Source organism: Marmota marmota, unplaced genomic scaffold (assembly GCF_001458135.2).
Source record: "Marmota marmota marmota unplaced genomic scaffold, marMar, whole genome shotgun sequence".
Lineage (NCBI taxonomy): Eukaryota > Metazoa > Chordata > Mammalia > Rodentia > Sciuridae > Marmota > Marmota marmota.
In genome coordinates, this window is record NW_026000051.1 from 1,744,380 (window position 1) to 1,755,509 (window position 11,130).

Consider the following 11,130-nt stretch of genomic DNA (forward strand, 5'->3'; position numbering starts at 1 on the left):
GTGTATAAGAGACAGCCCCAGGCTCACCTCCCCAGGCTCACCTCCCCAGGCTCACCCTCCCCAGGCTCAGCCTGGTCAGCAGGGGCCTGGCCCGCCAACAACGCTCACCCTTTGGGCTGGGAGGGCCCCCCCTCCATTGCATGGACAGCTTTCCTGGGACCCTTTCCTGCCGCAGCCCCCAGACGTGGTTGTCCCTCAACACTGTTGAGCTTCCCAGTCTCCAGATTCCAGAGACCTGCCTCTTTGTCTCACCCAGAGGCAGCGGCCATGGCTCTGAAGAAGCCCTCCTCTCCCTGTGCCAGATGCCCAGCTGCACAGCCCTGAGTTCTCAAAGCCCGGCCTCCGCGGGCGTTGGCAGAGGCCAGTTGGGCAGGTTCTAGACCCCAGCCCTACCCCCCAGAACCTAGCACAGGAGCAAGCGTCAGGTGTTCTCAGGCAGGGTCCCCCCAGGCCCTCTGGCTGGGCTGAGCTTCTGCCCTGAGGGTCTGAGGTGGCAGAGCTGGGGTCCGGCCTGGCCAGCTGGGGTCCTCGGGCAGGTCACATCTCTCCAGGCTGGTTTTTCTCAACTGTAAAATGGGGTAACACGTCCATGCCGAGGGACGTGAGAGCCCTCGGGGAGGCTCAGCCGTGCCAGGCCCTGTGTTAAGGGTGACCTTCAGCCCAGTACCCCACGGAGGTGGAGGGGCAGACGCAAAGGGCTTCAGGAGCTTGGTCGCCCGCAAGATGCTGGGAGCAGCCACTGGGATTCTGGCCTCTGAAGCAGCCGCCTCCTCCCGGTGCCTGTGCAGCGGGCGAGCAGGGACTGACTTGCCCATTAATTCGGGGCATGTTTATGTGAACATTTTCAACTTTAATCATTTGCTGGTTGAACCGAGGTCTTCCCTGCCCGTTAGCAAGAGGGAGGGCCGCGCCTGAGTTCCTGAGCTGAGGCTGCTCCGCCTCTTGGAAGGACGAGCCACAGCACGGTGGCTCCACTGCCCAAGCCCCCGGGCTGCCCGCGTCCCTCCAAGGGGCCCGCCCAATGGCCAGTGACCCCGCTGCACTGCTCCCCCAGGCCCAGCCCTCACCGAATCCCCTGCTTGGCGGAGGGGAAGGTGACAGGGGAACTGACAGCTTCGCGGGCTGCCTCCCGCGAGCGGGCATCATATTTTGTAAACTGCCGGCTGGTGCGTTTCTATTTTCCTTCTTCCGATGGGCTATTATCTGGCGAGTGACAGGTTCGGTGTGTGAGACCGGCCTGCTGCACGCTGCCAGCTGCCTGTAATCTGCCCATGTCCCTCCCTCCCTCCCCCTCCACATGGTCCCACAGCCTCCTGGAAACCAGGCTGTGGAAGCAGGAGACCCCAGACCCTTCAGGCCACCGGCACCCCAGAACCCCCCAGGGAGCCACAGGGTCCTGCTGAGCTCCTGCCCTGGGCAGCAAGGGGCAGGAGGGCAGGAGTCAAAAAAAAGGACACTGGTGTAGTGCTTGGGAACCCCCACCCAGAAAGACTGTGTCCTCATCCCCCTGTGCAGGCCAGAGAGGTCTCACTCTGCCAGGGGCCCGGCTCCCCCAGACCTTGGGTTTGTTGTACAGTGACACAGTCCTGGGGAAGTGACCCGAGGCCTGGTCCTCATGCCTGCTCCCTCACAGGGACTGCTCCTCATTCTGGGCCTCAGTTTCCCCATTTGTAACAAGGAGTTGACGACCTCAAGTCCCAGCCCTCTGCAGCACTGTGGGAGGCCCAGAGAGGTCCGTGACATCAGCCGACCGCGGAACCTCAAAGCAGCAGTCCCATAGGGGATGGGGCTTCGGAGCGGGTGTCCTTGGTCCTGGACCCAGCCCCCAGCCTGTGTCCAGGCTCCCGTCACCTCGCCAAGCCTCAGTATCCCTCTGTCAAGGGCAGATCTGTCACCCCTGCCTGGCAACCTTGCTTGGGGGCCAGAAGAGGTGGCAGGTGGGTGTCCTCCAGCCTGGGGGTGCCATGGAGCTCTGGGAGCACGCCCTGGGCCCACTGTGCTGTTTGCAGTGGCCACCAGGGCAGTTTGGCCAGGGAGGTGATGTTGGCCCCGTTTTCCATAGAAGGACCCCTACAGGGCACTTGCCGTAGCTGTGGAACTGGTCAGTGGGTGGTCAGGCTGACCCCAGCCTGGCCCTGCCACGAGCTGCCTCCACCTGCACAGGCCACCCGCACAGGCCACCTGTACAGAAATGGCTGAAGGGCAGTCAGGCGGCAGGAACCTGCTGGGACACACTGCCTCCTCCCACCTGGGCCCCTGCCCTCGGGGACCCCAGGTCTCAGACCTGCAGCAGCCAGCAGAGCTCGGCTGACCCTCAGACACCCTGCACAGGGAGCCGGGTCGGAGCAGGCCGGGGCTCACTGGGCCAGGAGCCCACTTCTGCCTTGGGGGAGGGCCCTTCTGGCAGGTGGCGCGCTGTGTGCCCGTGACCCTGCGGGGTCCCTGCGGGGTCCCTGCGCCCTCCAGTGAGCCCCCGTGCTCTGCAGCTCCTCTCCGAGAGCCAAGGCCACCTGGCTCACCTGGTGAACTCTGTCAGCGACGTCCTGGATGCCCTGCAGAGGGACCGAGGGCTGAGCCGGCCCCGAGTCAAGGCCGACCTCCAGAGGGCTCCTTCCAGGGGCGCCCGGCCCCGGGGCTGCGCCAACGGTGAGTGGACGGGGGATGCCTCCCAGGTGACTCATGGGCCCTGCCCTGGCTAGCAGGGAGAGCCAGGGCCCCACCGTGCCCTGTCCTTGGCCACCCACCTCACGGCTCTGATAGACAAGGGAACACTCCGGCTGGGGACCCAGGATTTCCTGTGGCTGAGCAGCTGTGAGCACGTCACCCACACCCTCCCGTCGAGCTCTCTTAACCCATTTACCAGAGAAGAAAAGTGAGGTCCAGAGAGTGTCGGAACCAAGTTCTGGCTCTAAGGCCGGTGCTCCTGACTGCACGTGGCATCGTGGGGTGGACAGACAAGTCAGAGAGAGCAGGGACTGTTTGGGTAGGAAGGGGTGGTGGGGACATGGGCCTGGGCCGTGGCCACCCTGATGGGCCTTCCCCATGGCAGGCTCTCGGCCCCGAGACTGCCTGGACGTCCTCCTCAGTGGACAACAGGACGATGGTGTTTACTCCGTCTTCCCCACCCACTACCCCGCGGGCTTCCAGGTCTACTGTGACATGCGCACCGATGGTGGCGGCTGGACGGTGAGTGTGCATGTGAATCTGGTGCTGTGAGCAGCTGCCTGGGACCCACCCGGCCTGGGCCGTCGGCCCAGCCTGACCCCCACCCCCACCTGGACCCGGAAAGGGGGCCCGTGCCCCGAGGGAGCGGCAGCAGACAGGAGCAACCTCGTGCGCCCTGGTTCTGGAGGTGTGCTGGGTCCCGGGATGAAACATGGCTCCTGGAGCCGCTGGGTGGTGGACCTCGAGGGCCGCTGCGTGGGCGCTGGACTTCCTGAGCTATCCACCGTGCGGTGTGTGCAGGGCAGAGGGGGGACGTGAGGTGGATGGCTTCCTGGCGAGGAGCCGTCGGATTCCTGCAGCTCCTGGTTCCTGCCTGGTTGGGTCATGGGAGCAATGGGATGTCCCAACCAAGGGACAGGGATGGGACAGTTACCAGTGCCTCTGAAGTTCCTCTGGGAGAAGGGGTGCAGGGGACAGAGGCTCAGGTTTGATGACCACAGGGCGCCTCCAGACCCGCCAGCCGGACGCTCCTTCAGGCAGGGCCTGGTGCTCTGTCTGCAGGGGGCCAAGGGAAACTGGCTCGTGGTCCTGCGGGACTGAGGTCACCAGGTCTCTGTCTTGGTGGCCACTGTACGGGAAAACAGGAGACCAAAGGGAAAGGCCTGGTGGGCTTCGCTCCAGTAACAAGACTTGTAGACCCTGAAATTTGAATTTCAAAAAATGCTCACATATTCCTCCCCAAATGTTATTCAGAGGACATTTTAAAATTCTTCTTTTGATTTTTTTAAAAAATCATTTAAAAAGTTCAAAATCCTTCTCGGCTCGCTTGCTGTCCAGGAGCGGGCAGCGGCAGGAGTCGTGCTGCAGGCCTGGTCGAGCTGGCCACTCTCGACCGTGGGAAGTGAGTTTCCGTCCCAACCCTGAACCCCAGCCCCTTCGCAGGCACCACTGGCCATTGCTTGATTTTGTGCAAATTTGAAAAATGCACGTCCCTTCCTTTATGAGGACGCCCTGTCTCCTCCCACCTGAGCCCCTGGGCGCTAGGCTTGGTGAGTTTGCCCTGTTGGTCAGATGCCCTTGAGCAGTGAACAACTTGAACCACCCTCCCCACATGCCGCCCTGAAAATCACTCACCCTTCCCTCACACGCTGACTGTGACTGGGACATCACTCAGCCACGGAGAGCAGGCTCCTTAGGGCTTCTCAACGTCACATTTAATTGCAATTCAACAGACACTTTTGAGTACCTGCTCTATGCTGGTCCTGGGGAAGCACGGAGATGAGGAAGGCTTTGTCCTCCCAAGAAGGCTGGAGTCTCGGGGCTCGGGAAGAGTCCCGCAGCAAAGGCTGGGTGCCCTGAGCCAGCTTCTATAGGAGGGGCTTTTCTGATCGCCTTACGGGTGGGTGGGGCTGCTCAGTGTGGGAAGGAAGAGAAGGTGCCCCAGGAAGAGGGTGGCCTGACGGGCTGGAGCCAGGAAGCGCGGGGCCCACGCAGGGCACAGGGACTCAGCTGGCACCCGAGGCTGGAGAGGCGCGGCTACGGTGGTTGATGTCCTAGTCTGTGGGCTTGAGACAGACACTGGGGAGCTATTGAGGGTGGTGGAGAGAAGAAAGACGGGGTAAGAATTGTGCTTCAAGGCAGGGGTGCAGCTGGATGGTAGAGCATTTACCCACTGTGCGCTAGGCCCTGGGCTCCACCCCAGCACTGCAAATAAAGAGAAAGGAATTGTGTCTCATGTGCCCAAACCTGGCTGTGGGCATCACTGCCGAGAGGGGGAAGAGAGAGGGGAAGAGGTGCTTCATACAGGCCTAGGTGGAGCCCCTTTGCCAGGGAGGCAGAGGTGCATGAAGGTTGCTTGCTCCGTCCATCATCCAAGGACAGACCTGGGCTTGGCTTTCAGTCCTGCTGTGTGATCTTGGGCAAGTTACTTAAGTTCTCTGAGCTTCTGTTTCCTCCTGCATCACTTAGACCTTTGAAAGGCAAGCCCCAGGAAGGGACTGACCTAGGCAGAAAAGGAGCGTGCTGGAGGGAGACGGGAGGCCAGAGGAACCCGCACAGGGCCACTCAGCCAGCAAGACTCCCACGCCAGGGGGGTTGGCCTGGTGAGGACCCCATCCCCCAGGGCCGCCAGGGAGTGCTGGATGCGCAAGGCCGGGGGCATCCTCAGTCTTTCTCCGGAGGCCGTTCTCACAGCAGTGATTCCAAGCCTGCGAGGGCCCCAAGGGGCCTGTGCCTCAGGCGGGGATCGCCTGGCCCTGCCGAGCCTGGAAGGATGAGGAAGGACAGCCCAGAGGTCCAGATGAGCTTCCTGGAGCACCAGGTGTGCCCAGAGCACCTTGCACACGGCCTGGAAGCCGTTCGGTCCTATCCGTGACCGTGCGCCTTGCCCAGGGCCAGGCACTGGCCACCTGCCCCTCACTCTCCACCAGGAGGGCATCTGCAGCAGTCCAGGGGACAGGGATGGGCACCTGATGCCGGGGGAGATGGATCTCAGCTGCTTCCAGGGAGCCCGGGTGGACGCTCTCCTGGTCCCCGACCTTGGACTTGGACACGGTCTCCGGGCAGAGCACCTCTGTCCCTCCCAAGGAGCTTGGCTCCGACTATTTTCGGCGTATTGATGTCCAGGTGACAAGTGTCCAGGGAAGAGTTTAACATCGCATGAAACAAGTGACCTGGAAGCAGAGCTCAGAGAGGCCTGTGGGCAGCGTCCGCGGGAGGGGAGGGGAGGCCAGTGCGGGTCAGCTTTGAAAGGGGTCAGCAGAGGCGCGGCGTGGGGAGCGGCCAGGAAAGAGTCTGCCATGAGGAGCCGCGTGAGAGCAGAGAATCCCCCCAGACCCCGCCGACAGCCGCATCTCCACGCGTCTACAAGCAGAGAGCTCTGAAGGTATGGCCCCGTGTCTGGGTTAAAAGCTCTTCTGTCTTCGTAACTGTCAGATCTCGAGTTATGGCGTTTGCTTCTGGGAACCCCTCTGCAGGCAGAACGGAGAGGGGCTGGGCCCAGAAATCAGAGTTAAGGGTTAGGACAAGCTTGACGGCGCCTGAGGTGCTGTGTGGCTTGCACTTGAAGAGGCTGATCAGCTCTGGGCCCGTGGTTCCTACAGCCTGGGATTCAGGGGCCTGAGAGGCGAGTGCCGGAGCAGCAGCGTCCTGCTCTGCCCTGTGGCGCCCACCCAGCCTCCACACCTGGATGGGGCTGTGGGAGCGAGGCTGGTACCCGCCAAGAGGTGTCTGCGTGGCCAGGAGACGTTGATGTCCATTAGAGTTTCTGTCAGGAGCGATCTGTCCCAGGCACATCAGGACATCTGTAGGACGGCCTCCCTGCCACAAGGAATCTCTTGGAAGCTCAATTGCTGTTTAGAGGGCTCAGGCCACTGCCTCTGCAGACCCTCGTCCCATCCGTCCTCATCAGGCCTCACGTCCTGGCTGCCTGGCCACCAGTGCCAGCACTGGACACTCCTCCCTGGAGGACAGACACCTGGAGCTGTGTGCCTGGGACCAGGCTGGACTTTCCAACCATAGCCTAGGAGCAGGCGGGGACGGAGCGTGGCCTGAGGGACACTACTGTCCACATGCCACTGCCCACCTGGCATTGACAATATGCCTGTTAGTCCCTGAGGCCGGCAGGACAGCCCCCCAGCAGGCCTGGCCACCTGAGGGCTAACCAGGGAGTGACAGTGGCGGTGACTGTCCCTCGGTGGGCCTCATTCATTCCTGTGTTTAAACACTGAGCACCAAGAAGGTGCCAGGCGCAGAGACCAGCAGGGAATAAGAAAGGGAGGGAGCCCTGGCCTGGGGGAAGGTGGACAAGGCAGCTGACCTGTCGGAGCTGAGGGGAGCCCCAAACCCAGGCTGGAGAGCTGTGGCTGGGAACAAGGTGGGGCTCCGTGGGGAGAAGACGGGGTTTGTTCTGGGGCCAGACGGTTCCGTGTGGCTGGTGCATCTTCATAAGGGGGCTTGGGCCAGGGTCGGGTGGGAGGCGAGTAGGTAGGGCCAGGCGTGGTGCTAGGCACTTGGAGGGCTGGGCACCTCTCCTGAGGGCGGAGCCGGCCCCGGGGCCGCAGGATTCCACGGGAGGAGGGCCCGAGGGTGAGGCGCAGGTTGCTGGCAGGTGTGCCCAGCGGTGCCGGAGCCTGGGTACCCAGCCCCAAGCTCACTGCAGATAATGGGAGCTGCCTGGTGCCTGCAAGGCCATTGCTGGTTCCTTGGGGTCGGGGAGGACATGGAGCGGATGGGCAGATGCTTCAAGGTGGCCTTTGGGTTTACGTGGCTGCAGGCTATGGCTGGGCCTCTCTCCACAGGAGTCCCTTCAAGGCCCCTCCTGAGCGGGACACTCACCTGCAGGAGAAAAGGCGGAGGAAGGCAGGGGAGGGAGGAAGGGGGTTGGCTGCCTGTGGACCTGCAGGCTTCCTCCCGGCCCAGCCTGGGCCCGTCCTGGGCAGGTCTCTGAGCTCCTTCAGGCACTCAGGGGTGAGCTCCGTGGACACTGAGCGCACCCTCTAGTGGCCCCTGCACCCCTTAAGACTTGCAGATGAGGGGCAGCCAGTGCCTCTTGCAGCACGACCGACCCCTCCAAGCCTCTTTCCTCACCTGCTGAATGGGCACCGTAGAGAGCTGCTGCCCGAGCAGGGGCCTCGGAGTCAGGCTGCTCCTGGAGCTGCAGGGAGGGGACCTGAAGAGGGAGGAGGGCCCCTGCTGCCCTGCCTCTCTGGGCCGCACAGCCGGCCCCCACTCACTCTGCTGTCCGGGGCAGTGCTGGCACCCGGGCCTAATTGCCAAACCCTGTCTGCATGATCACCCAGGTAGGTCCGGCTCAGCACCTCCTGCAGCAGAGGGTTGATTGGGCTCTGCACCCGCCCCTGGCTTGGATCCTCACACAGCCCCCCACAGCCCCCCACGCCCCCCACCACACACACCAGGGACTGCGCGGCTCACGCCCCGACCTGCTCAGCAGCCAGGCATTTCCATCATGGGTCACCGGTTCAGATGTGCCTCTAATTGGCTCTGCTGTGAGAGGAACCCCCTCCCCACAGCCGCATTCCTCCACCGGAGCTCCGCCGGCGGGAGGGGAATCCTGCTCGCCCCTGGAGGACTTCAAAGGCTCCTGGCAGCAGGATCGGGCTCAAGGAGAGATGAAAAGCTTCCAGGGGCTCCCCAGCTAGCACCGGGCTGCAGGCTGGCCCTGTGAGGGGAGGCTGGCTGCAGGGACCAGGCAGGATGGGACCTGCCTCTGGGGCAGCAGCTGTGGCATCCCCCTTGCCCCAGAGGACAGGATCTTGCTGTGAGGTCAGCTCTGAGGAGGCGTCCTTGGAGCTCACGTTACTAATGACCGAGCTGACAGTGCCAACACCCTCGTGCTCCCTGGCTGATCTGAGTGGAGGAAGCTTGCAGCCTCCAACCCGTGAAGTCTGGATTTTTCAAACTTCTAACGCAAATGGGATGGCGCACGTGAAGCGCCTAGCGCAGGCCCCGAGGCGGCTCGCGTTTGATAAATGGCAGCTCTGAGCCGTGTTTTGCCAGACACTGGCAGGCGCTGCTGCCAAGCCCGGGAAGGGTGGCCGGGTGCCAGGCCCGGGGGTGCCACTTCCAGTCCAAAACAAAGAGTGGGCCCCATTTCCTCCTGGGCACGCACCTGGCTCCACAGGGAGGCGGCCGCGTTGGCTAGACCTACTGTGTGCCGCCTGTTTGCAGGTCTGCTTTTTGCATTTTCTCCACAACCCTGCAGGGGAGGAAGGGCTTGCAGAGGGGGACTCAGGCTTGGGACGGTTCCAGGACTAGTCTAAAGCCATGTGGCCCCAGGAACGTGGGCAGAGCCTCAGGCCTGCTTTAACTCACACGGCCAAGTCCATTTTCCCTTAGGGATAGGAACCAGCGTCTCCCATTGCAGCCTCACTGTAGTCTGGAAAAATCCCAGACACTGCCTCCTGGGGACCCTTCTAGGCACAGAGACCACCCTGCCCAGTCTCAAGTGGCTTGGACCCACCTACCCCAGCCCCCGCCACAGTTCCTCAGGCCACCTGGCAAGGTCCAGCCAAGCTCCTCCTCCGTGGAAGTCCTCCCAGACCACACCTGCCCCGGCAGAGGGCTCCACGCCCACTCTGAGCCCCCAGCAAGCCCTGTGGTGACTATTGTCAGGAATGCTGGGTCCTGGCTGTCTGGCCCCGTCTGAATCCCAGCTGTACGGGGGAACCTAGGCAGGCACAGGGACCAGAGGAACGTGCAGGCCGGGCGAAGCTGGGCCCTGACTGTCCCCCATGCAGCAGCTGAGGGCCAGACTCGTCCTGTGAGCGGAGCGGGTGTGGGGCCCAGCAGGAGAGAAGCCAGACTTGGCCTGTCCACCAGAGTCTGGGTAGACCTCGGGCCCCTGGTGCCAGCCCAGTGTGCTTCCTGGACTGAGAGGTGGCTCAGAGGCCGAAGGCTCAGTGTCCACCCAACCAGGCGAGGGCACCCTTTCCCCTCTGTGCATTGTCATCCTCTGCTCTGGCCTCCTGAGCCCTGGGTCTCTAACCAGGAGCACAACACCTCCCCTCAGGGCTGCGGCGGGACAGGCCGTGGCCGTCCTCTGAGGCACTGGCCTGGTGCTAGGGTGGCCACGGAGCCCAGACCGTGTGTCTGGGGGGGAGCTCCCTGCACTGGCACCAGGGCAGATGTGCAGCGGGGTGCAGGGTCCGTGTGCTGAGGTGGCCCTGCTGCGGCTGGACCCACTGGGGCGGGGCCCGCCAGCGTGCGGCTGGGGAGGCTCAGGGGCATCTCTGCGTCCCTTGGCCTGGCTGACGAGCAGCGCGGCTGCTGCTTCCTTTGAAATGGCACAGCACCATCTGCAGGGCCATGTGGGCCGAGCGCTCCCTTGGCAGAGCCCCCCTGGCGGCACATCCAAGGCGCTGAGCGGCTGGCTTTTGAGAATCCGCACCAAGAAAACACTCTGTGTGTCTTCCCACTCGTGGCTCTGTCCCAGGAGGCTGAGCGGCAGCCGTGTTTCTGCAACAGTCACTTTCCAGCCGGAACCCAGAGAAGCCCAGGAGCGGGACCAGCGACTGCTTCAGCCTCCAGACTAACCAGCCTGACTCCCTTCCCTGCCTTGGCCCTCCCCCGTCGGCCCCCAGAATCCCGCACAGGCTCCCGCCTGAGCACGGGGAGGTGGACACCCCACTTCTGACCTGCTTCCCTGGGGTGTCTTCCTGTAGTTGGAGTCTCCCCTCCTGCAAAGTCCAGCTGGTGTCCAGAAGTCTGCAGCCGCAGCGGCAGCGGGCCGTGGTCCGCAGAGGCAGACAAAGGTTCCCACACGCCTGGGCCTGGGGGCCATCTGACAACCTGGGGCTGCTTGTGGCCCTAGGGACTCCTCAGGCCACCTCGCACTGCAGTGGGCTCCAGGCCACTTGGTGTTGGAGCCAGTGAGTGAGGCCCGCCCGCGGCAGAGGCCGGCAGTCCCCAGCAGAGCTTCCCAACGTGCAGGTTCTGACCCAGGGCAGCGTGAGAGCGACTTTGGTGGGTGGCGACCAGACGGAGCGGCACAGAGCAGAACCCAAGAGCAGTCATCAGGTGCACGGGGTGAATGCCGGTTCAGGAAGCATCCGCCTCTGACAGAAGCGTGTGTGAGGGACAAGCTGCATCTCTCTGGGTCAAAAAGTCACTTCTCCAAAACCATGTCACGGACGGACGTGTCTCGGCCCCTCAGGGAGGGTCTGCCTGCGTCATAGATGTGTCTCTAAGTTGGTGTCGAGCTGACCACTCTGACAGGAACGTGAGCCATTCTCTCCAGCATCCTCCATGGGGTGGAGGCAGAAAGCGGGGGCTGTGCTGGCTCCAGCTGATGGCACCCGGGGGGGAGGGCCCAGGAGGTGGTGGGACCAGGAGGTGGGACCAGGAGGTGGTATGGCCCAGGAGGTGGTGTGGCCCAGGAGGTGGTGGCCCAGGAGGTGGGACCCAGGAGGTGGTGGCCCAGGAGGTGGTGTGGCCCAGGAGGTGGTG

General features: G+C 63.3%; 1 protein-coding gene across 1 annotated transcript in view; it reads left to right on the forward strand.

The window, feature by feature from the left end:
- Fibcd1 (fibrinogen C domain containing 1) overlaps positions 1 to 11,130 on the forward strand; it is a 27,697-nt gene that overhangs the window by 9,492 nt on the left and 7,075 nt on the right. The window contains exons 3-4 of the mRNA XM_048812788.1: positions 2,487 to 2,646; positions 3,050 to 3,186. Coding sequence (XP_048668745.1) covers positions 2,487 to 2,646; positions 3,050 to 3,186 — 297 coding nt within the window. The remainder of the gene's footprint in view (positions 1 to 2,486; positions 2,647 to 3,049; positions 3,187 to 11,130) is intronic.